Here is a 23,871-nt window from a genome sequence, read left to right on the forward strand (position 1 = left end):
TTAGTCTCCCACGATGCCTCCGGTAAGCTATCCCAGACCTTGACAGCTCGAGTAGATGCGGTGCGGGACATGTCTCGTTCTGGCACAACCGTCCTCGACGCGTGTCTGATCTCCATTGGCAATCAAAAGACTAACTTCATCTTAGGCCCGTAGCCTCCGCACCCGAGGTATCATGAATGAGAACGACGAGAACGGCCTTTCGACGCGTGTGACGCGGGCCAAGGCCGCCGCTCTGACCACCGACGGTGCTGTTGATGGGGCCAAGAAGCCGTTGCAGACGAAGCGAACAACGACAACTGCCAGTGGCGTTCCACGTCGCCGTGCTGCCCTGGGAGATGTGAGCAATGTCAATAAGGTCGATGCCACTGAGATCAAGGATGGAAAGAAGACCGTCGCTGGCAAGGCCGGCCTGACCTCGAAGGCAACGGTCCAGACTGGGGGAGTCCAGAAGCTCAGCCGTACCAACTCATCACGGACTGCCGTTGGTACTGTCGCTAGCAACACCAGGAAGCTTAACGAGAAGCCTGAGATTAAGCGCCCGGCCAGCATGAAGCGGCCCTCCACCAAGACTGGCAAGGATGAGCAACAAACTGAAGAGCCCCCACGAAAGAAGGTCGACAACAACAAGAAGGCCGTGCCAGTCGATGACGTGAAGGATGGGGTCAAGAAAATCCCGGAGGAGGCGCTGCCTGAGTATTTGGACCTGGATACCGAGGACCTCGACGACCCATTGATGGCCGCGGAATACGTGGTGGAGATCTTCGACTATCTGAAGGATCTGGAGATGACCACCATGCCCAACCCTGAATACATTGAGCACCAGCCAGATTTGGAGTGGAAGATGCGAGGTATCTTGGTTGATTGGTTGATCGAAGTTCACACCCGTTTCCGCCTCCTCCCAGAAACCCTGTTCCTTGCCGTCAACATCATCGACCGTTTCCTCTCTGCGGAGGTCGTCGCCCTGGACCGCTTGCAGCTCGTTGGAGTGACCGCCATGTTCATCGCCTCCAAGTATGAGGAAGTTCTGTCCCCCCACGTTGCCAACTTTAGCCATGTCGCCGATGAGACATTCTCCGACAAGGAGATCTTGGATGCGGAACGTCACGTCCTTGCGACTCTTGAATACAACATGAGCTTCCCCAACCCGATGAACTTCCTTCGACGCATTTCCAAGGCCGACAACTATGACATTCAAACCCGGACTCTCGGAAAGTATCTTATGGAGATTAGCTTGCTCGACCATCGATTTATGGGCTTTCCCCAGAGCCACATCGCCGCCGCTGCCATGTATCTGGCACGCCTCATTCTTGAGCGCGGATCCTGGGATGCCACTCTTGCCCACTATGCTGGGTACACGGAGAAGGAGATCGACCCGGTCTTCCGCTTAATGATCGACTATCTCCACCGTCCTGTCTCTCACGAGGCCTTCTTCAAGAAATACGCTAGCAAGAAGTTCTTGAAAGGTAATGCTAATCCCTTCCCTTATTCCCTGTTTCTCCTTGAACCCTTCTAACGCGTGCATCTAGCCTCCATCTTGACACGCCAGTGGGCCAAGAAGTACCACAGCATGTACATCGACAGCTCTCTCTCGGAGCCGTACACTTACATCAAGGACAGCGAACAGTAATGATGCCATTTACGATGTTATGCTAGCCCTGAGTCGGCTCCGTTGTTGTCCTTCATGACGATCCCAAGGCCCTCGAGACACCGACCAGGGAAACTCGAATTCCTCCATATGTTGGCATTTCATTGTGCTGGTATCGAATACCTTTTTGCATATTCTTAACGATGACTTGATTGAATTTGTGCGCTTCGGCATTTGTCTTCTGTGACGGGGGTGTTCGGCGCTCAGCCATGCGGTTTTGTTTCGACTTCGGCTTTCACGTGGTGTACTGTTATTGTTTCTCTTGTGCATGGGGTGCCTTGTCTCTGCGTACCCTGATACCTTCTTCGATTCTCATTCGCGTTCGTGTGACGGCGTCGGACTTTTTTTATCTTACTTCTTTTTTTGTTTCTTCTCATTCTTCAGATCGGAATCTTACCTTATTGCACTGTGGATTTATCTTCGCTTCGTTTGGAGTCTTCTTACAATGTCAACGATCCTTGTGGCCGCTCTACTGATCTGTTTCGGTAGTACTGCTGCGGGTTGGTGGATAAAAACCGGGTTGGTGTTTCTTTGGGGGTTTCTTGTCTTCTCTTTTGTCGGCTCGAAGGCCCAGGTTGGCAGAGACGATATCTTTCGCCTCTTTGGCATGGATATGGCTGTTTCAAGGAGCTGGTCTGGCGGGGGTATTGAGTGTCATCGTGGTTCTGGCTTGGGGTTTTGTTAGAATAGTTGGCTTGTGCCGGGTGCTCGGCGTGACTACTGGTTGCAATTCTGATCTTTTACTTTGCTTTCTGGCTTTTATTTTTTAATTTTGAGGTGTACATAGGCGTCTTTCCTATTCTCTTCTCGGTCAGATGAGCAGAATAATTTTTGCCTCCAGGATTTGGTCGTCTTTTGGCTCGTAGCTCATTGGAGATGGCACGCCCTCGTCTGGGGCGTTTTAGCCGAGGTTGGCGTGTCCCGCTCGCGGCCGTGCTTCGCCGACCAGACGTCGAAGATTTCTGGGTGTATTTGGAAGAAGACCTGACGACCAATATCCGACGCATCAACTCGCTTCCATTCTCGGCACAGGGTTATTGTTGGGGCTGAAGCTTGATTCGCTCTGTTGTTCTGTAGCAACAAACCGGGGCCGTCGACTAGTCCCAACACATTACTACTGCAAGCAGCCCTCGATGTACATCGTTCTTGCAGCAACGAACCACCTTCGGCTATAAACCCTTTGCATTGCAGCCTTCACTACTCTTTACCGTTCAGTCATGTCTTCGCCCTCTCCATCATGCCCGTTCTGCGAGATTGCAGCCACAAACCCACCAGCCCCCTTCAATGACCCCAAACACAGTCCCAGCCATTCGGAATCGGCTTCCGAAAGAACGGCTCATCTCCTTCTTGCAACTGAGCATGTTCTAGCCTTCTTAGACATCATGCCTCTAACTAATGGCCATGTTCTTGTAGCACCGCGACAGCACTATGAAACGCTGGGCGATATGGGGGTTCAAGCTGGACAGGAGGTATGTCTATTTTGACCCTTGTGGATTCATGGAGACCTTAGCTGGGCGCCTGCCACTTGAAAATTATACAGTATTGTTAAGACTCCATTAGATTGGCAAGTGGCTTCCGATCATCTCGAGGGTTGTCACGAAGACCATCTTCGGTGACGACCCTGACAGACACTGGAATGTTGTCCAGAACAATGGTATGTAACCTCTACCTATGTACAACTAAGCATCATGCAATCAACTGTCCTGCAGTCTCTTTCTTTCATTTTTGGTAGGCAACGATGTCTCTAACAGAGAATAACAGGCGTTCGAGCTGCACAGGTGGTCCCTCATGTGCATTTTCATATCATTCCTCGTCCATCAGACTTCGCTCATAAACCGAGCTTCGCCATGTTCGGTCGTGGACAACGGCATGAACTAGATGATGACGAGGGTGAGATATTAGCTCGTGCCATGCGAGCTGAGCTTGCACGGGAGGTTAGGCGTGTCCAGGACGAGGAAGGGGTGATTCTTAGCCATACAACAAGGAAGGGTAGATTGTGATATAAGACATTTCCTCGCTGTCGTCTCATTCATTTGAGACGGTATAATTGCATGCATCAAGTTAATAATCGACCCCCTGCCATGCAAGCTGGTGCCCAAATCCACTTTTAAAAGTGGCCGGTGCTTGGTGGCGTTTTCCTCGGAGTTAATTTGCCTAATCTGCGCCGAGTGAGGAGCGTTCCCGCTCCGGAGCATTCCTATTAAAATACTGGTGTGGATTATTAGGTACGGCCCTTTCGTTTGATTTTGTTATTCAAACACATACCTTTTGCCGAAAAGCATTGAGTTCATCTGCTTGTGTACCTAGAGCGTCGGTTTTGGCTCGTCCATGTGTGGTATCAGATATTTCTCCTTCGGGAAGACGACGATAAGTTATCAGCCGTCGAGACCCTTCAGGATTTGGCGAATTTGGCATTAGTACAGGCCAATTTCATTTAGTCAAGAATGTGGATTACTCACAGTTGCTAAAGGGCTGGACTGAAACATTGACCACTTCTAAATTCGGATGCATGGGCACAGGGAAATGAACGTCCTCGTCACTACCTGTCGGCATCCACATCGCCAGGCGGCCATGTGGAACGAGAGTGCGAGCGGCAAAATCGAGGACGTCTCTCTGCAGGGCCTCAAAGCCATATGGTCGTTTGGGAGGGACGTAGCCTTCGCGACTGCGGAAAGAAGTTAGAGATGAGACCACTGCATAAGAGAATGGTCCGTGTCCAGAGCGTGAAAAAAAAATGGATAACATACAAGTGCGCCCACACTCCGTCGATCATGACTGGCTCTTTAACTACACCATCGCGAGTTCCCAAAACCCGAAGACCCTCGCGCACACCGTAGGGGGGTCGCAAACAATGCCATCAAGGAACTCGCAGTTCCGTAAGGGCGTATTGGTTAGATCGGAACTGAAGGCATCTAGAAAGTTGTCTGCGATGTTGTATTGCTTGAAATTCTTCACAAGAGCCATGTCTTCCTGAGGCAGTTTATCTTTTCCACGGAAGCTCCGGGGATCGATGTCTGAGCCCATGGTCGAGGCGCCAAAATGTGAGGCGGCCACCAAGAAACTTCCAGTTCCAACGAAAGGATCGTAGAACACTTTGCCGGGAGCTGCCAGCGCCATGTTTGCCGTGACTAGACTCAGCTCTGCATCCATGGATGTAGTGCTAATGTACTTCCGCTTCTTGAGATCATATCTATCGATGATTTTCCGAGCGCTTTGCGCAATTAAACGTCCCATAAAAATCTTTCGTGGTTCGGATGACTGCTCTGTTCCGAGAGCGATTTGTTCCGGACGTGAAACGTATTCTTCAATCACACAGAACTGCGTGTCTGGGTTCTTCATCCGAATTTCGCCTTGAAGGTCTAAGTATGCAAACGACTGGATGATCTCTACCTTCTTCTCGTGGCTGCGCTTGCCACAGAATCCATCGATTGCAAATGAGAAAGAGACATCACGGTATTCGGGCCAGCGGTGCTCACAGCGCCGCTTGACATCGGCATGTAGTTCTTCATAGGTTGCACCCTGACCCCAAATCTCCATGATGTCTCTGCTCAGGATAGTACGCGAAATCAAGGCACTAGCTGCGGCTTCATCTTTTACCTTGATCACGCAGTGGGGTGTCTGGTAGGTTTCTGTTAGTGGGTTTCGGGCAAATTCGAGGCCGGTAGCAATGCAGAAGGATGCTATATCGTTCAAGGAATCAAATTTCAAGAAAACGGGTTTTGAATTTACACGGACACGTAACAGGAGGTTTAAGAGAGGAGCCATACATATTCATGGTAGGAAACAATCTCAAGGTCGATCCCCAAAAGTTGAGCCACAGCCTGCAACTCCGGCACACGGAAAGTCTCATGGCATTGAGCCAGGCGAACCAGATATTCCATATTGAGCAGATCCCAATAGGGTTCTGTAAGCTTTTTTTGAATCTTCGTTGAAGAAAGAACTGCGGAATGTGCTGATCGACGATGGTTGGTGGGGGTGTCGCGGGTGTTAATTTTTTTTTTCCCCCTTGAGATTCAATCTTTGGGTCCCCGATCCCAGCAACAGCTGCCCGCCATTACTGCATAATGCTTGAATTGAAGACTACAGGCTATTCATGATTCCATCTACCATGAAATTTTTGGTGTACACTCTCTGATCTAGATGAACAGGCAGATTTTCTCTGTATATGGTGTAATTTGTTCGCGTTCGATTGAAATATATATTTTGCTTCAGGGTCTGGTGGCAGTAGGTCCCACATGCTGGAGAAACTCGACATACTCTTATGATTAGTTTTCGTTATGCATTTGTTTATTAGTTACAGGTACACAGAAGCCTCAACAGTATTCTGGAAGTTGTCTCAGATTTGCAATAATATCATGACCAAAAAGAATCAAAAATCAAATCTAGGAAAATACTGCTTTAGACCAGGAATCAAGTAATTACCGAGAAAACAACCCGTTCAGCCAGTAGGATGAAGCTACAAAGTTACGCCATCCTTCACACAGAATTCCGATCCTGAAACTCCACTGCTATGCGCCAACCGCCTTAAACACATGTCGTGACTCATATCCCTCTACGGGAGTAATCTCAACCTTCTCATCTGCGGGTATCATATGATGTTGCAAATCCCACCCGGCCCGACGGCAGAGCTCCGATACTACCACGTCGCTATCGCCCAAAAGATCAATATCAAAATCGGTGTGTGATACGGGCTAGAGAGAAGAGTCAGCTGGGGTCGAGGTTATGTCATTCTGGAGGCGTTGGGAGCAACATACAGTCCGTGAGATGTAAATCTGAGGGACATTCCGAGGTAAAATCCCCGGCACTTCTGCAACGGGGGCTACCTTGAGGGATGTGCCAATGACGATGACCAAGTCGGCCAGTTCTCGATCATGATGAACCAACCGTTGACCAAATTCATCGGGCAAATCTTCACCGAAGAATGTGATGTCAGGCTACACAAATTAAGTTAGCATAGAATTCAGGGGTAGGCAGTGGCTTATTCTAGGAACTTGAACCTAGTATGAGACTGACTTTCATCACACCGGGAGTCGGGATCTCGTAGTCATCTTCGTCCGAGCTATCTTCGAACCCCTTGCGGTCTTTGTGTTGTCCATTTGAGCTTCTCTTCCGTTTGAGACCTTGCGGTTTGAGTGCCTCCTGTGCGATTGCTTCGCGACAGACGGTGCACTCGGGAATGATTCCTTCTTTGATTTCGCGAAAAATCGCGTCACCAGGGACTTTGAAATTGCATTTGACACAGGTGGCAGTTGCGAAGGATCCATGGCACTGTACGATCTTCTCCGGTAGGACCCCCGCATTTGCCTCAATGTTGTCAATATTTTGAGTATAGTTGGTCAACAGCTTTCCCTTGTCCTGAAGTAGCTTGATGAATCCATGGGTAGGGGAAAACTTCTTCTCGGTAGGGAGAATATCCTTAGCGATCGAAAAGAAGATGCTGGGATCTTCCTGGAAGACCTGAATATCAAAGACCTCCTGAGGATCGCTCAAACCCAGATGCTCCAACTTGGAATACAGGCCGGTATCCTTCGAACGAAAATCGGGTATACCAAGGCTAGTGGAGATCTAAAAAGACCATTAGAAAAATTTCCCCGGAGATTTGGGGGGAGACGTACGCCGGCGCCAGTCAATACGATGATGTTTTTGGCCTCCTGCAGCAATCGGACCGCATCTTCAATCGAGTTATATTGAGGAAGTTTGGGTCGCCGAGAGAACTCTCGTGATATCGCAATGGCAAGCAGGGGATGAAACGCTTCATCTGGTGCTCCCTCTAGAAAAGCCGGTGGCATGATTCCAAATGCCGTACACAGCTTCTTCGCGGTCACGGTCTCCCGCGCAACGGTCTCTTCCACAAAGGCTGCCTTGCCGATCGTGTGAAGACGCTTTCGAAACGCGACGGCTTCATCTAGGGTACAGGCGCCGGGGACTGTTGCGCGAAAAATGTCAGTTAGAGCGCTGTGGATTCCGATCGCGGGGATGTCCGGGGTAAAGGGGGGGAGTTGGATATCCAGCTGTCAGGGGAAGTAACACACCAAGCCCATCTCGTAGCTGTTCATCGCGCAGAAGTTGGATGGTGTCCTCGCTATGAGACAGAGTGTCCCAGCCCTCTGAATCATCGCTGTCTGTTTCATACTCAGACGAGGCTTCTTCCAGCGCGACGGTCTCCGCGTTGACCTGGCCCGCAATGTCCACGGCCTCCACTTCGACTACAGGAGACTTCACCGGGGTCTCCCCGCTCGGCGCTGGTACCAAGTCCATCCTGTAGGAGTTTTGACAGCCTCAACTTTTCTTCGTACTGAAGACAGCAACAAAAATTTGGCATCTGCCTCGCTCGGAATGGGTTAATCCGGCGCCGACGCGGTTTAGTGGCGAAGACGAAGGATGGAGGAACGGATCGAGAACGCGTACTGCAGCACTAAAGAAATCAAAAAGGAGATCCTTGTTTCATGGTATCAAACAAAAAAACTATACATGCGCGCAGGATTTCGTCACTTTTGTCTATGAATCGGCCATTTCGTGGTCATCGTCAGAGTCTGCCTCAATTTCCTCATCCCAGTCCTCGTCGCCGTCGCCCTCAGCTTCGCTATCATCATCCATGTCCTCCCCGATTTCCTGGTTCATTCCCTGAACCAATTCCAGAGCGTGGTCACGGAGTCGCTCATCTTCATATTCCAGTAAATCGTAAAGTTTCAAGCTTTGATTGAGCCATTCGCGACTTGCGACCAGGGAGGCGTGACGCGGTGTTTCAGCTTCGTCGGCCGTAATATCCTTGGGGGCTTCTTGTTTTTCCGCCAGCAGATAGAGACACCAGCCACCGAGATACCACGCCTCCACACTTTGGTCATCCTCAAGGATCAGACGCTCGAGGACTTCCAGGGCCTCAAATTCCAGCGTGACTTCCATCAAGAGTCGTGCAAGACTGATTCGCACGGCAAATTCCGGGACTTTCGGATCCTCGGGGGCCAAGTCCTTCCACAGAACAATGCTTCGCTTCAACGCATCCTGAGCCTCCTTAGTCTTCAGCTGTGATATCCGGATAGATGCAAACGTCTGCAGGACCTCGGGCGCTTCAGGCGTGGCCGCCAGAGCCTCAGTGATAAGTGCTTCACAACGCGTCTCGGCCTCGTCTTCCCAGCTATTTTTGATTTCCAATGTTAGCTAGCAATTCAACCATGCCAAACATCGAGAGTTATGAAACTTACGAAAGATCGGTCATATAGATCTCGGCAACAGCACACAGTGCATTCGACAACTTGGACTTCTTCTCTTCAATGGTGGCTAGATCCTCCTTGCCTGTTTTCCCTTGCAATGATTGCAGGGTCTGTCGAAGGGACGAAACACCCTTCTCAAACCACTTCACACTGTCATTTCCGCCCTGCTCACTCAATTGAGCAAGCCAAAGGAACTTCTCGGCACCGCCGCCCTCCGAATCCGGTATTGAGCCATTCGGATCTAGTTCAACGGCATGAAGGAAGCATCCCCGGGCAGTATCAATGTCACCTAGCTCGACGTTGATTTCTCCGAGTAGGTTCACCGCTTGTAGTTGGACGGAGGCATTTTCAGCTGCGAGATCCAACGCTTGTTGGGCAGTCGGCAGTGCCTCATCAGCGCGACCTGTTTGAAGGAGGATTGTCGCTTGATCGAGGAGGGTGGAAGGGTCTTGGGACATTTTGGACTTCGAGACCGAGCCACCAGGGCCGAGGACGGACTTTGCGCGAGATTTGGACTTTTTCTGGCGTGGTCTGGGTTTTCCCATGGCAGGTTTATAGAGAGACAATGAGCAATCACAACTAGTGCGTTATAGACAGGACAAGAACAATAATTAACATGCAAGTGTTGGTGGTTCAGAGTAAAAACGCAATCGAAGCTCCCCGCCAGCCCAAATTTTGAAGCTGTTTGATGGGTTTGCATGTGGGACCGAAGCGGGTTGGCACTCACCACGGTTGGAGGCCATGCGATTAGAGCAATGCGACAATTTTTTCTTGATTAATTAGATTACTTACGGCCTTTGGCTGCTGTGTTCCGTTTTCCACCTCTCCGCTTTCCTGCTCGACCTCGAACCTTTCCATCGCACCTGATCCGCCACTTCTCGCGATACCCCTCCATTCCGCGGCCGGACCAGACACAATGGGCCGCGAGGATCAAATTGAAGAGCGCGAGGTTCTTGACTCGATTTTTCCAGATGAGATTATAGGTGAGTTCTATATCCATGCCTGCGGAAGGCCTTATGCTCTGGGGAATTGCGCGGCCGTCGACACTGACCTCCGCTATTAGACATATCCGAAACCTCGTACAAGATCTCGATCCCCCTCGATCCCCCGGACGGTAGCTCTGAACCAGAAGAGCAACCTGTGATCTTTCTGGAAGTCTCATATCCGGAAACTTACCCTGATGTTGCCCCTGAACTCCAAATCTCCGCCCCTCCCAACGCTCCGAAGCATCCTTTGCTCGAACTCCCACAAGATGACGATGTCCTCCTCAGCGCTCTCGAGTCGACCATCGAAGAGAACCTGGGGATGGCAATGGTATTTTCGCTCGTGAGCGCACTCAAGGAAGCCGGGGAGAATCTGATGTCGGAGCGTGTAAAGGCCGAGGAGGAGAAGAAGGCACAGGTGGCTCGCAAGGCCGAAGAGGAAGAGAACCGCAAATTCCAAGGCACACCCGTCAACCGAGAGACATTTGAGGCATGGCTATCACAATTTCAAAAAGAGATTCAGGAGGAGGAGCAGCGACAGATTGAGGAGAAAGAGGCGGAGGACAAGAAGAAGAAGACCGCCAAAGAAGAGAAGAAACTCACTGGTCGACAGCTGTGGGAGCGAGGTTTGGCCGGCAAAGGCGATGATGACGAGGAGGGTGAGGATGCAATGCCTGCTGTTGAGAAGCTTAAGGTTGCCGCATAAGATGATTTTCCCTATGTTCTTACAAGCCATCATACCTGATCACCGCCCCCGATGGTGATATTTCCTGACTTGAATCATAACGGAGGTGTACACATTTCCAATTCCAGCGACTCAGTTTACCAGGGCATAAAAAAAGCCTTTGTTTATATCCAAAATATGATTTCCGGTCTGACAAGACCATTGTCAAATATTTCTCATGAGGCTGTTTAAATGAATTCTATTACCTCTTTCTTTCTCATCTGCCCTGTGGGCAGACAGAGTTATTGATATATCACAGGTTGATCATTTTGTGGGAACTTAATTCCCCTCTGATTGCACTTTAAACTTCGAAGCAGAAACTCCAGGGGTATCATTCAAGAAATATTACTATACAGGTATCAGGACACGTCTTTGCGGCCAAGGGGGGCCAAACCGCGAGGATCAACTTAATGTTGGCCTGCAACTGTTGGGTCTAGGCTTGATTGCTGCTCCTTTCGCTCCTTCTCTTCTTTGTTAGCCAGCGCTCGCTCGTCAAGAACAACTTGCCACATGCGCTCTGCCAAGCTCCGATTCTGTTGGTCAGTCTGTCGGATTTTTGCACACACATTGTCCAAAGAAGATTTGACTTCTTCTGACCATGAATTGTCTTCCGTAACGCCCGTGATGTGGTCCCAGGCGTCTTCATCCTGAGCGAAAAGGAGGTCGGCCGACAATCTCTCGCGGACAACAATCCGGTGCCAGCGTTTTTCCAACATGGTTCTTAGAACACCGCTCAAGTTCCTGGGCTGCGGCTTTTTGAAGCGCAGAAAAGGAACTCCACGTGCATTGACCAGTACTGGTGTCTTGCGTTTCCCATTTACAAATTGCCGAGGACGAAGCAATACCGATTGAGCATCAGGGTGTCGACGCGATGTCTCTAGTTGAAAGCGGACTGACTCTCTCTTGCACATTTGCCGTGGCGAGATTGGTCTTTGAGGAATTGACAGGGCTATGTCCCTTTCTCGAGCTGCGCGTTCTTCTTTCAAAGATTTAGCTTTCGCAAGAATGGCCCTGAGTTGATCGGCGTCTTGCTGATGGCCTTTGGATGCAGAGTCGAGTAAGTCTAGGGCCTGCAATTGGAGAGAAGCACAGGATCAGCACCGGCTGAAATCCACGAGAATGCTTGCAAATTACCTCATACCCTCCTTTCAAAGCATTGGTTATTTGAGTAGGGCTTTGTAGTGCATTGTATCTTCGGAATCGCTGTTTGATGAGGATCTCAGTCTCGGTGCGCCACGGCGTGTTGCGAATGGAGGGAACGCATTGTCGAAGAAGGGCTCGGTAAAGAGATAGGCCTGAAGAAGTCAAAATGTCAGCCTCATGGGAGCGCTCGCAAAATACCCGAATTGACGTACAAGCAAAGCGATGGATTCCAGAGTGTTTTGGCACCACAACTTTATGCATTCCGCAGAGCTACCGTTAAAGGGAGATGATTCGGCTTCAAGTCATTCGAATCGATCAGGGCAAATATAGCTCAAGAAGCGATTCTGTTTAGAAAACCGTATCTGTTGCGACATGGCGGATTCGAGGTTCCTGATCAATTTGGTTGCCGTCACCAGCCGATCTGCGAGTCGGTCACGTGATAACATACATCCTGTCATTTACCAATTTGAAGCTTGAAGAAAAGGACCTCAGAAGCATCTCGGAGTTGAGCGTAAAGTATGATCAGTGACCCTCGAACAAGGAAACTAAAAAGGGGTGTGTTTTGTCTCAGAGATTGCTGCAATATTTACTTGACTGAGTATAGAATAGAGTTATAGAATACGGCCGAATCTGAATCTCAATGGGTAATTCCCCGTAAGTTAAATCTTGTAAGATTGGCATGATTTTAGTTTCATCTTTGATCTTTTTTATTAACCTACATAGCTAGCCTAAGATCTCATCATAATGTCAAAAGGGAGCAGCAGAATGAAACCGATGAGACTGAAATAAGATAAGATTGGGCTTCACAAAGAAACCACGCCGATGCTTTCATGCAAAGACTATACACGCTCTAATAGAATCATCGCAGGAAAGAGGGAAAGCAAAGAAACCTCAAAACATAACGACCACAGTACTCCGGATACCATCTGAGGCCTATGGATGAATTGTACGTTTCAGAAAGTCTCACCCTCGGGAGGCTGCTGCATCTTCTTGTGCTGGGGCAAGGCCATGTATCTAGAACAGGTATCAGGTCAGCAAAAATCATTTGATGGCAATGGTGGCGTTGTGTCTAACCTCCTCAACTCAATCAAAATTATCTCCATGTTGTAATCCCGCTTCCACTGGGCCAGACAGGGGAGCTTCGTTGGATCCACCTATCAGAAACCAGTCAACCATCTTTGCTTTGTTCTGCACTATATCATCTGTATAAATTAAGTCCCTACCTTTCCTGTTTGCTGATCGACGCAGGGAATGTTGACGCGAGAGATGAACTGGATGGTCGGGGGGCTATCGGGATATTCGGGACCGCAATGGATCTTAACGCTATATATACGGTTCTCATGCACGCTCTATCAGTGTAGAATCCGTTAGCTTTAGCCATGCTCACACGACAGTCGAATAAGAGGTCGAGGGCAGACAGACATGAGGGGGGCCGAGGATCGTGCCGTTCCAGTTACTCATCATCATGTCCTCTCCATCATCAAGGCCATAAGAACATGCCTCTGCAGTAATGAAAACCGGATGATTAGCGCTTATGACATGGTGATATGGAAGCAAGTGGCCGCACCGGCACCCAGTCCCTTCTCTCCCTTCTCCAACTCCTCCAACAGCCGGAAGTTTCGCGGAACTTTGGCCCCCATATCGATCACCGGTAAGCTGAATGAAGCCCGTTTGAGTGAAAACAGTACGTCTGGAAAGGTGGGGGAGTTCGTCAAGACTAGTGGGAGGGGCACTTTCCTGCCGCTCGCGGGCGCTGGATCAATGACGAGTCACGTGCGATATGGGTCTTATCGGGTCTTGGCAGTTGGAGATGCCACGCCGGGGATTGTTGACCGTGACATTGATTCGCTGGTCTCGGAGGACAAGCACCACTGCCGTGATCCGTGTATCTGTATATTACATGACCTGAAGTGCTGCAGCTCTTTGCTTGTGCACAGAACCTGCTAGCCCATCTGTACGAGACAGGGTTTCCCGGCTGTTGACACGCGGCCCTTTGGCACTGGAGATAGCGCCGTCGGCAATGCGGTGAAGGCAACCGTTTCACGTTGGAAATGTCCTCCCAATTCTTGCAAACCGAACTTGCAAATCTTATTCAGGAATCCCGACGAAAGAATTCGGACTTACGAAATGTTGGTCGACCTTGGGAACGCTCGAATGCTTCGTTGCTGACTAGAAGATGCAGGCCGCCGAGCAGTCGCTCAATGAGCTGAAGGCGTTGCCTTCAACATCTGAGGCTCAGATATCGGCAGGTTTGTTTCAATTTTTTACAACCAATTGATGAAATGGCTAATTAATTAAATAGACCTTGTTCGCAAGCCGACTTTTGTCGAGCCTTTCATCATAGCCTGCCATACTCGACATGCTAAGCTTGCCGGCATTGGAGTAATTTGTTTGCAAAGGTTAATTGCGTCACAGTCATTACCTTCTCATCGACTGAAAGATGTTCTTGCAGGCCTGAGAGAGACAACGAATCTGAGTATGTAGCGACACAACACTATTTACCAACCAAAAAGGGGTTGCTGTGCTAATATCGTTCAAGGTCTTGATATTCAACTCAAGATCCTGCAATCGCTACCTTCCCTTTTGCAATTTTACTCCAATGATCTTAAGGGAGATCTTCTTGCAAACACATTGGAATTATGTGCTACTCTGCAAGCGAGCAAGACAATCGCTGTGAGCAGTACAGCAGCAGCTACCCTTCAACAATTAGTAGTCTCAACCTTTGAGCGGGTGGCAAGCGAGGATAGTTAGTCATTAATGTCCCATGTCTCCTATGATATAACACGTTTTGACTGATACTTGAATTACAGAGCTACCTAGCGAGTCCAAATCCTTTACAACCATCAAAGTTGATGGCCAACCGGTAGAAGTTGCGCAATTTGCCTATGATGCTCTCCAGGTTCTTGATGATCTTTGTCGTCTCATTGATGGCGAACAACTTCAGTTTTTACGCACAAAGACTCTCTCTCCAGCCTTTGTCCTAGAACTTATTGAGAGCATTATAACCAGCAGTGGTCGTCTATTTGTTGGACACCCTGAGCTTTCACAAGTATTGCGAGTTCGGTTGATGCCTCTGGTTATCCGATACCTATCTGAGAGACATGCGTTCTCTCAAACTGTTCGAGTCGCTCGAATTTTACTTATTCTTTTGAAACGCCACATGTCTCTCTTGACCGCAGAGTGTGAAATGGCATTTGGTCTGCTCAATCATTTACTCGAGCCGGATGGAACAGCGCCTTGGAAACGGGTGTTGTGCATGGAAGTCTTCCGAGGACTTTATTCCGAGCAGGGAGTCATTCGACTAATATATTCCTTATACGACGGAGAGAATGGTCGACAAAATGTCCTCCGTGACCATATGGCTTCGCTTGTTCGTCTAGCATCGGAAAAGCCCGCATTGATTGGCGTTGGCGCACAGTCAACAATACCTCTACGTGCGGAGCATTCTCGATCCGCAACCGAAGACCAGATTGCCCTGGAGACTGGTGGTGTTGCAGGTGTGATTGGATCCACAGGTCCACCGGCAGAAACAAAGGTTCCTGGTATCAGCAGCCAATGGAGTGTGGTGCGGACACCATACATAGAGCTGCTCGACAAAATGGACCCACCACTCCCACCGGATACCTACATCTATAGTCTTGTTCTGAATTGTATCAGCAGCTTTGCCGAAGGTCTCGCGAAATTCATCATTCCGCTTACAGTACCGGATCTGAAGCAGAAGAGGAAGAGCAGATTAATGAGCCCGGACCAAGGGCCAGATTCAGCCAGGTCATCTCAGGATCTTCCAGCATCAGATAGATTGAGAGTGCAATCACCCTCGCCTCCCAAGACATCACCAGTCCCAATCAATCCTTTGGAGCTGCGAACCCATATTCACTATTCTGCCATCATAACCTGCGCTGGAATCATTGAGCACTGCTGGCCTGCCGTTCTTGCGGCCTGTTCCACGTTCTTACATGCGTCTTTAGATGACGAATACTACCACAATCTTGTCAGAGCATTTCAGAAACTGGCTCATGTAGCGGGTCTTCTCCGATTGTCCGTGCCTCGTGATGCCTTTTTGACAACTCTCGGAAAGGCTGCCATGCCTGCGAATACAGGTGGTAATCAGATGCTTAGCCCTGGTACTCCGACCGGCGCTAGTGCTCAGTCCACTGAAACTTCCCCCAAGAACCGCAAAAGTACCGATTTGCCTCGATCGAATACATTAATCTCAGATCCTGCTGGTTCATCTGGGTTTGAGGCCCATCCTGTGTCCCTAAGCACAAGGAACCTTCTTTGCCTGCGAGCTCTGCTCAATCTTGGCATCGCATTGGGACCCACATTAGATCAGCCGGCCTGGTCCATTCTCCTTGAGACTCTTCAATACACAGGACTAGTGATTGGCATGTCTTCTAGCACTATGCTTAAATCTGCCAGTGGCGCTACGGATCCTATTGTTTCCGGAAATGATGTACCAACTGCCAATCTTGGAACGGAAGTAATTGCAGTACAAACTGCTTCCACTAAGATGTTCGAGAGCACCAGTGACTACCCAAGTGCTTCTTTCAAGGAGATGTTGCTTGCACTATTGAATCTTTCCGCATTTACGGAGCAGGAAATCACAAATGTAACAAAACAAGGAGTTTCTGAAGCACCACGCTCTCCGCAGTCCTCACGAAAGTCAGGACGCTTACACCAAAACGCTCGCCGGGTCTCCCATACGGTTGGCAAGTCAAGAATGCAGGATGAAGAACTTAAGTTTGTCCTGGAGAAGGTCAATGAGCTAGCCAGGGCAAATCTTGATAGACTCTCATTACTGGATGAAGAAAACATTGCAGCATGGCAGCTTTTGACAAGAAGCCTCATTGCAACGTCTTCCAATGCTGTGATAAGCCCAAGCCTCCGCCTGCAGGCTAATGGGTTTTTAAATGCGCTGGTATTTTTGACAATGAAGCCAAGAGATAATGATGATGAAGAGATACGGAACAAACTTCAGACTAGGAATTTACAAACAATTCAGGATCAGATGGCTTCACTTTATTCAACGGAAACAATTTCGTCCAAGTCATTGCCGATCACGATAATCGAGATCCACGAGCAAAGCTTGGAAACTCTCAAGAATATTCTTGAACAGTACGCAGAAACATTTTCCGATGCATGGAGCCTCATATTTGATTTGCTATCTGGTGTTTTCCAGGGTGTTGACAAGGCAGAACAAGAATACCAATTGACCAACACAACCGAACGCAGAAAGTCAGCTCTCCCAGGTGGGCCTCGTCTAGTACGAGCTGCATACAAGTCCCTCCATCTTGTGGCGTCTGACTTCATCTCTCTGCTTCCTGCAAACTGTCTTTTGAATCTCGTGAATGCTTTCTCCAGCTTTGCTTCTCAAACTCAAGACTTTAATATTTCGCTGACCACAACATCTTTTTTCTGGAACTTGTCCGATTTTTTGCAAGGTCAGATTGAGAAGTTCTCAATTGAGAGCCATGTCGATGCTTCTGTCAGCGAAGAAGAGCTAGGAAATCTTGCCCGTGACAAGAATTCTTCTGTTTCAAGAAATTCTCTTTGGCTTCTGCTTTTGCTTCGGATTGTTGACATAACAACGGACTCAAGGTTTGAGATCCGTAACAGCGCCATCCATACTCTTCTGAGAATTTTCGATGCGTATGGACAACAGCTATCTCCGAAGGCATGGAGACTGTGCTTGAACAGAGTCCTGTTCCTGATGCTGGAAAATATCGAGAGCAAGCTCCCATCTTCCAAAAAGAAGCAGAGCAATACTAAAGATGATCTCAAATCTTGGACGGAAACCACAGTTGTGATGATAGGAGGGATTTCGAACTTGATAACAGTTTTCTTCGATGCTATTCTGCAAGATGAGCAATTTGATGAGTCCTGGGCCCGCTTACTGAAGTACTTGCAGAAATTGGTGGACATGCAGCTTTTGGAATTCAGTGAAGCCACCTTCACTAGTATTTCTACAATTTTGGACCGAGTTCAGTCATCCAGTAATTTCAGCAAAGAAGCTTGCCAATGTGCATGGAACCTATGGTTGAATGGCCACCCTGCAGCTGATGAGAAGCTTCTTGACTCCGATCAGCCAAATCAAGAAGCAGCCCTTGCCTATATGCATAGTTTCAAGCAGATTTACCGCCTCTACAAGGACCATTTGGGCACGGAAAATGTTGAGAAGGTTCTTCATCATCTACGCCTACTTATATGGAATTCAGTCTCTCCACCATACTCTCCAGATACTGACCGCCCATCCGCCGTTCAAGAATTGGTTATCGACTGCATTAAAACCCTTTGCTCGGAGAAAGAAGAGTCTCAGGCCAATATTCTCATCTGCCTCGCAGACTTCTCTGATTCCGCGTTATCGAAGTGGACTCCGGGTAGTGACTCAAGAAAACCTACATTTGTTGCCTTTTCGAAAAAAGCAATCGATCTCATCAGTTGGTATATCGTGGAACTCGGTATCAAACATGATCTCTTCGAGAATGGGGCACTCGAAACCACACTTAAGCGGCTCAGTACGCTGATTACGCAGAAGTATATGTGGCATGGAAAAGATCGCGAACCATTTCTATGGCAGAAGGCTACAACTGCGGCTTTAAATGTCCTGAATGTATCTGTTCCATATGTGGAAAGGCAGTATAGCGATACCAATAAGCCAAAGATTGAACAATTTTGGCTGCGTGTTGTGGATATTACTCATGGAATTATCTCTGCACGAGGGTTTCAAACCCAACAGCTAACTAATGCACGAATTGTTACTGATGAAGCCTTCGACATTTCCGGATTCACACGGTTGAAAACAATCATCCTTCCATCGCTTGGGGCACCTGCCATCCCACACACCGTTCGTCGTGACTTTGCTTGTGCTCTATTCAATTCTTCTTTCATCTATCCTCCCCAGCGTTTCGATCTCCCTACCGAACCAATTGAAAAAGCTCCTCTACAGGACTTCTACAGAATCCGTTCCGGGCGCACTTTTGATCCACCACCAACTTTGCGCCCAAACATGGCATATGCTCTCATGGATACTTTATTCGACCTTGCCAAAGCACCAGGGTCTGATACTCCCGAGTCATGTCCACGGACCTTGCTCGCTCGCTCCATTTCCCCATACCTCCTTTTGCGCTGTGCCATCTCACTCAAGGGCTATATCGCCGACCAGCCTCTTCGTGGACAAATGCCTCAGCCCACCCCCCGCACGCAAGGCCCTGCTTCACCTTTTATTCCATATGGTTCAGTTGCAGAGTGAGCCATCTGCTATTCCCGATCCACCGGCTATCAAGACGGTATCTGTTACGGTGACCAAGGATGGAAATGCTTCACATAATCGCAAACATCTCGAGTGGCTCTACCCGCTCATCATCAAGGCGGTCCAGGTTGCTGGCAGAGAGCGGGATGACGGACAAGTTCTCCAGGCACTCGGGAAAGTGTTACAGGAAATTACACATTTCGACTGATCAGATGACTTAGATTCCGGAAGAGCCGAGTTCAAAACTTATGGTGAATGACAAGATGCTTGAACGCAAAGCAATGTATTTTTTCTATGTATCTAACCCTCATCCTATAGACATTTGTCGCGAGAAAGAAGGTACCTTGGCAATAATTGGAAGGTTGCGAATGTTATAGTAGTCGGATCGTATTGAGTTGAAGATAATTATTCGTCCACGCACAGCTTTGACATCACAATTTCATCTGTTCCTGACATCTCTTTCTACCACTCATTGAACACCACCCCCGAATGATAACCGGTGTTCAAGTGTTCAACATAACATTTTAGAGACAAGGTTTTTAGAGATAAGCTTTCGAATTCGCCCGTTTGGGCGGTGCTCGGCACTCAGGCTCCAGCTTATTGAGTAGAATTGCAGATGTCAGCATGTAATTAGCCTCAAACTCAATAGTCAGCTAGTTATAAGACGAGACGAAGGTCTGAGCCCATCGTCTCATGAACCTCACATGCTTTGAATAGTCTCTCTATTTTTTTTTCTAATCGCCCTTACAAGCCCTTACTTTCCTTGAGGGAAAGGGTTCAGGGTCTACAGCACAATCATTCTCCCGGAATTACAAGCCGTATTTGATAATGGGATCGAGTTGCTGAGAAACTGGAGCATATGTGTGGTGGTGTCGCTTCCTGGTAGCGGGTTTACCTTCTGCACGCAAGATATCGTCTTTCGCCAAATTTCGATCATTGGTAGTTTGGTCGAAAGCAATGCACCCGAAGGCGAAATACTCGCTTTTGCGAACAACCATGAGTCAATTATGTCTCCAAAATATTTGCCTGGTCACGTTTCAACGACATGGTTGCACGACACCACGAAGGGGTCGAAGGAAAGCTGATTATCAATGTCAGCCTGGAACCTAATTAACTTTGTGGAATAACAGTAACCCCGATAATGGATTTGTTTCATGTTTTTAGAAGCAGTCCTAAGCTCTTATAAAGTAATCGAACGAGACCCAGGCATATAAACCATCACGAATCCATGAAGGCTGTAGCATTACTCGAACATATGCTCCGTCCTACTCTGGAAGCAAGTTTATTTGTGTATGCGAAATGTGCAACCTGACGACAGGGCTTGGGGATAGTATGTAAGAACGAGAACAGTAGACTACAGAGTGGAATGGTGACATGGCCGTGACAAGAGGAGCCAATGACCGGGCAGAAGGAACGAAGTGAAAGCAGAATATGGGAGATAGAGAGAATCCATGTAATCAATAATGACGTGGGTATAGGAGGAAAGCAAGACAGGCCAGAGTGAGTCCCTTCACGTCCACTCTATGCCAAGAGACTCAGAATTACGGTATGCTCGACTATATGAGCTCATGCAGTTGCTGCAGGCACCGGGGCCGGCGCGGGTGCTGAGACATTATTCTGCTGACGAGCCGTCGACGTGATTTCCCGCCCTGGACCAGCGGTCGCTGATCCTGGAGGCAGAGCCTGTTGCTGTTGCTGCTGGAGGACCTGCTGCTGGATTTGCTGTTGATGAGCGATCTGTGGCGTCGCGGCAATCTCCGGTGCTTGTCGGTAGAGCGCAATCTCGGATTGCTTGAAGTAACGACGAGCGTCTACAAGAACATTGTCAGCAGGCAAGAACACTCAAGGAGGACAACAGATGGCCTATTTCCCGGTGGAGGCGCCACGCGAGATACCAAGACCGGTTAGCGTGGGGGCAGATCGGCTCAACCGAAAACCGCCACACGGCATGAGATTTCCAGTCGGCCCGGCCGAGTGACTCAATAGCCGACGGTTATTGGTAAAATGATATCACCTGACCGCATCTTGTAACACTCCGACGATGGTTCGAAATGTGCATCATGAAATTATCGCCCTCTCCACCGTGGACGGATGCGGGGAAAGGGAAAGAAGGAAAAATGGCAACGGAATCAGCTACACACCTTCATCAATCAGCACCAGGCTGAGGTAGTATCGTGTGGAATACTTCTTATTAACATCGCGGAATGTAGGAGTCAGGTCGAATCCGCCCAGGAAGAGACGGATTGGGATCGTTTCACCTGTGAAATGTCAGCATCCGCGAAAGTCGAAAGCGTGTTCTTGGACTCGATATCCAAGCCGTAATTTAACGATACAACAGAGAGATTTCTCATTGACATACCCCGAGAAGGTGATCCATCCATTATCTGAAGCTCGAGTTAGCTATAAAGCCACATGCCAAATTCGATGCACATGCGGACCCGCTTGTGAACGGACGCAGGGGACTGATACAGATACACACCTCGAAGCGCACCAAAGTCTCGCTCTCATTATATTGATTGGGAGGGGAACCAGTTGTCTCCCGTCGAATAATGGATAGCTCCATATGTTTGATTTTCAGTCGCACGAGTAAGAAGTAGATGCGGCCAACAATCACATCCTTGAGGTGATACTTAGACTTGGAGTACTCGAATTCAATATGCAGGCAGTCTTCGATCCCAACATCCATCTTGATCGGGCTGTTCGTCTCCGGCGGCATGCGGTACGAGTACACCCAAAGATCCTTCTCGCGGATGACGTCGGCCATCCGGCGAGAGACGGTGACGCGCACGAAGTAGCGCAGCTTCACATTGATCCCATTGTATGACTCGTATTGCTTTTCGACATTCTTGAAATTGAAGGGGAAGGTCTGCGGGTGAAGCAGCTCGCCCGGGGCCGCGAGCTCTTGTACCAGCGATAGAAATTCGTAGTGGTTGCCTCGATCGTAGAACATTTCTGGATGCCGTTGTTGTTAGCTTCTCGGATTCATGCTTGGTAGACCGGGAGCTGCACACGCACCAATAGTGCCGATGAATTGGACTTTGATTCCCGTGTGCTCCAACCGCTTGCCATCCTTGGGCCTAATCGTCACGGCGCCCTTGACGGATTCCCCGTCCATGTAAAGGGGAACCCGCTCCCGACGACCTTTGTCGAGCTTGACATCGACGGTCTGGCGCTCATCGAGGTCTTCAAGAACGACGTCGATATCGACCGGAGTGGAGAAGAACAGAGAAGCCATTGTGTCTAGCGCGGAAGGTGTTTGGAGTCGAGCGAGCTCAACGATCCAGAACGTGGCCTAGTTGATTATGTAATCCCCCGCAGGCAGCGGCCGAACTTCGTCACGGGCCGAACGAGGCTCACAAACCTCCTCACATTTATCATTGAGATTTGAGATATACTATTCAGACCTGGATATTCTTCTGGTCTGCTCAATTCAAAATCCTGATTCTGATCAATTTGGACAGAATTATCGGGCCTTGTATCGGGATTGTATTTGGACTTCAGAGGTTCTCTATACATTTTGGATCCGAGGTCTCCACCACAAACTATGTTAAAGGAAAGTACAGAGTACATGTTGAGCTTTTCATGGCATTTCTTCTTCATTCTCTTCACTTAGGCTACTCAAAATCCTGTATTTTGGGTCAAATTTCATAGAAATTACAGAACAAAATCTTTTGGCAGATTGTTGATTTCAACATCATAGTGGGCTGTCAATTAATCACACCACTTTTCCAGAGTCGGTCTAATCCCACGGATTCCAACAGAAGGGCAGTACAACTTTTGAGCCCCACGGAATAATATTGACCTCCACGGAGCTTTGAAGCAAAGGTACCGCGATATCGGGTTCTGTCCCCCCTGGTGGCTCTCTATTGGCTCATCTCCCCCGTCTGGCGCAGTAAATCTCTCATGCTCGGCCTCCAGGAGTTGTTTACCCTTTTCGGCACCTGGTTGGACAAGACATGCTGATGCGGTCTTCATGTTCTCTGTGACTTGGATTGTATAGATCGAAACCAGGAGTTGTGACGTATCACACCGCTTATTTGCAGGGCCGGGTACGAAGGAAATTCGTGATCAAACTGCAGCGGGGAAGTTCACTTTCAGTTCCGGTCTGCCGTCAGCTTCAATTCTAGCACAGTTGGAGTTGCTCATCATGGCCCTGCCTGTGTTAGCTCAGGATTTTGAGCAATTCAGCACAAGTTGTGCGCGCCTGGGACAGTATGCACCCTATTTTCGGTTTCCAAGGCGGCGGTGTCGTGTTAGCGTGGGGGTTGTTTACGCAGTGTTACCGTTTCATACAGTGACATCATACGGAACCGCGTGTCTGGGGTGCAGATGTCGTCGTGAAAGACCAGCTGTGACCAACGGAGTCCTTGCAATGCCCCTAGTTTGCCTGCCCAATGGCCAGCCAACACGCTGTTTGGGAGCAGAGAGCAATCAGAGATCAATCGTGGGTTCCGAAAGGTCCGGCTGGTCGTCGATCGATCTCCCGACGGCCTGGAGACTGCATCCCACTCCTCCCACTCGTCCTCCACTCGGGTAATGAGGACCTCGATGCAAGGGCCAATCAGGGTTGCCACCCCCCAGTCGACCTGCATTCCCCCACTCGGCTTCTGGTTTCTTCCTCATTCTCCGTGACCCACCGTCATGCTTAAAAAGTAGGAAACGCTCCTTACCCCGTTACGCGCCTTCTTTTCTCGCTTTCCTCTTGAATACTCCCCCCACATTGACCAGCTTCCTTGCACGCTCCAGTGTCGCTGTCTCTTACATTCCCAGGAGATCTTTTTATCCACAAACCCTCCCTGGACCTTCTCCACCGCTGTCCCGCGTATCATCGCAGCGTCATATTGCCATCGATTCAATCCGGAGCCTCTTACCCTGGAATCATCTGCTCCTCCAGTTTCGGAAGAGTGAATTACCGT

At 49.0% G+C, this 23,871-nt stretch overlaps 10 protein-coding genes across 10 annotated transcripts; 4 read left to right on the top strand and 6 right to left on the bottom strand.

The window, feature by feature from the left end:
- Positions 1-13: 13 nt before the first annotated feature.
- N7462_007673 (B-type cyclin nimE) lies at positions 14-1,627 on the top strand (the record flags this gene model as incomplete). Its single annotated transcript, XM_057079391.1, has 3 exons — positions 14-22; positions 146-1,463; positions 1,527-1,627. 3 exons carry the CDS (start codon positions 14-16, stop codon positions 1,625-1,627), a joined length of 1,428 nt encoding a protein of 475 aa, XP_056932061.1.
- A 1,235-nt stretch (positions 1,628-2,862) lies between these two features.
- N7462_007674 (HIT family protein) lies at positions 2,863-3,645 on the top strand (the record flags this gene model as incomplete). The annotated part of the gene is made up of 3 exons (XM_057079392.1): positions 2,863-3,114; positions 3,206-3,299; positions 3,407-3,645. The coding sequence occupies 3 exons, from the start codon at positions 2,863-2,865 to the stop codon at positions 3,643-3,645; spliced, it is 585 nt and encodes a 194-aa protein (XP_056932062.1).
- Positions 3,646-3,898: 253 nt separating this feature from the next.
- Positions 3,899-5,526, bottom strand: N7462_007675 (tRNA (guanine-N2-)-methyltransferase; the record flags this gene model as incomplete). The annotated part of the gene is made up of 4 exons (XM_057079393.1): positions 3,899-4,035; positions 4,105-4,310; positions 4,437-5,263; positions 5,413-5,526. 4 exons carry the CDS (start codon positions 5,524-5,526, stop codon positions 3,899-3,901), a joined length of 1,284 nt encoding a protein of 427 aa, XP_056932063.1.
- A 627-nt stretch (positions 5,527-6,153) lies between these two features.
- On the bottom strand, positions 6,154-7,903 carry N7462_007676 (putative histone deacetylase SIR2; the record flags this gene model as incomplete). Its single annotated transcript, XM_057079394.1, is given in 5 exon segments — positions 6,154-6,336; positions 6,400-6,579; positions 6,659-7,210; positions 7,261-7,656; positions 7,676-7,903. The coding sequence occupies 5 exon segments, from the start codon at positions 7,901-7,903 to the stop codon at positions 6,154-6,156; spliced, it is 1,539 nt and encodes a 512-aa protein (XP_056932064.1).
- A 240-nt stretch (positions 7,904-8,143) lies between these two features.
- N7462_007677 (ACL4 family protein) lies at positions 8,144-9,401 on the bottom strand (the record flags this gene model as incomplete). Its single annotated transcript, XM_057079395.1, has 2 exons — positions 8,144-8,780; positions 8,848-9,401. 2 exons carry the CDS (start codon positions 9,399-9,401, stop codon positions 8,144-8,146), a joined length of 1,191 nt encoding a protein of 396 aa, XP_056932065.1.
- Positions 9,402-9,772: 371 nt separating this feature from the next.
- On the top strand, positions 9,773-10,545 carry N7462_007678 (RWD domain-containing protein; the record flags this gene model as incomplete). The annotated part of the gene is made up of 2 exons (XM_057079396.1): positions 9,773-9,839; positions 9,920-10,545. The coding sequence occupies 2 exons, from the start codon at positions 9,773-9,775 to the stop codon at positions 10,543-10,545; spliced, it is 693 nt and encodes a 230-aa protein (XP_056932066.1).
- Positions 10,546-10,970: 425 nt separating this feature from the next.
- On the bottom strand, positions 10,971-11,967 carry N7462_007679 (LYR motif-containing protein; the record flags this gene model as incomplete). Its single annotated transcript, XM_057079397.1, has 2 exons — positions 10,971-11,633; positions 11,698-11,967. 2 exons carry the CDS (start codon positions 11,965-11,967, stop codon positions 10,971-10,973), a joined length of 933 nt encoding a protein of 310 aa, XP_056932067.1.
- A 692-nt stretch (positions 11,968-12,659) lies between these two features.
- On the bottom strand, positions 12,660-13,346 carry N7462_007680 (E2 ubiquitin-conjugating protein MMS2; the record flags this gene model as incomplete). The annotated part of the gene is made up of 5 exons (XM_057079398.1): positions 12,660-12,720; positions 12,781-12,860; positions 12,930-13,029; positions 13,094-13,208; positions 13,274-13,346. The coding sequence occupies 5 exons, from the start codon at positions 13,344-13,346 to the stop codon at positions 12,660-12,662; spliced, it is 429 nt and encodes a 142-aa protein (XP_056932068.1).
- Positions 13,347-13,757: 411 nt separating this feature from the next.
- N7462_007681 (uncharacterized protein) lies at positions 13,758-18,955 on the top strand (the record flags this gene model as incomplete). The annotated part of the gene is made up of 5 exons (XM_057079399.1): positions 13,758-13,835; positions 13,889-13,955; positions 14,009-14,182; positions 14,246-14,452; positions 14,517-18,955. 5 exons carry the CDS (start codon positions 13,758-13,760, stop codon positions 18,953-18,955), a joined length of 4,965 nt encoding a protein of 1,654 aa, XP_056932069.1.
- A 1,566-nt stretch (positions 18,956-20,521) lies between these two features.
- N7462_007682 (vacuolar protein sorting-associated protein 26) lies at positions 20,522-22,190 on the bottom strand (the record flags this gene model as incomplete). The annotated part of the gene is made up of 5 exons (XM_057079400.1): positions 20,522-20,766; positions 21,097-21,213; positions 21,315-21,339; positions 21,435-21,907; positions 21,971-22,190. The coding sequence occupies 5 exons, from the start codon at positions 22,188-22,190 to the stop codon at positions 20,522-20,524; spliced, it is 1,080 nt and encodes a 359-aa protein (XP_056932070.1).
- Between the last annotated feature and the right edge of the window lie 1,681 nt (positions 22,191-23,871).

This window comes from Penicillium macrosclerotiorum (genome assembly GCF_028827735.1).
Source record: "Penicillium macrosclerotiorum strain IBT 26536 chromosome Unknown utg000007l_segment0_segment0, whole genome shotgun sequence".
NCBI lineage: Eukaryota > Fungi > Ascomycota > Eurotiomycetes > Eurotiales > Aspergillaceae > Penicillium > Penicillium macrosclerotiorum.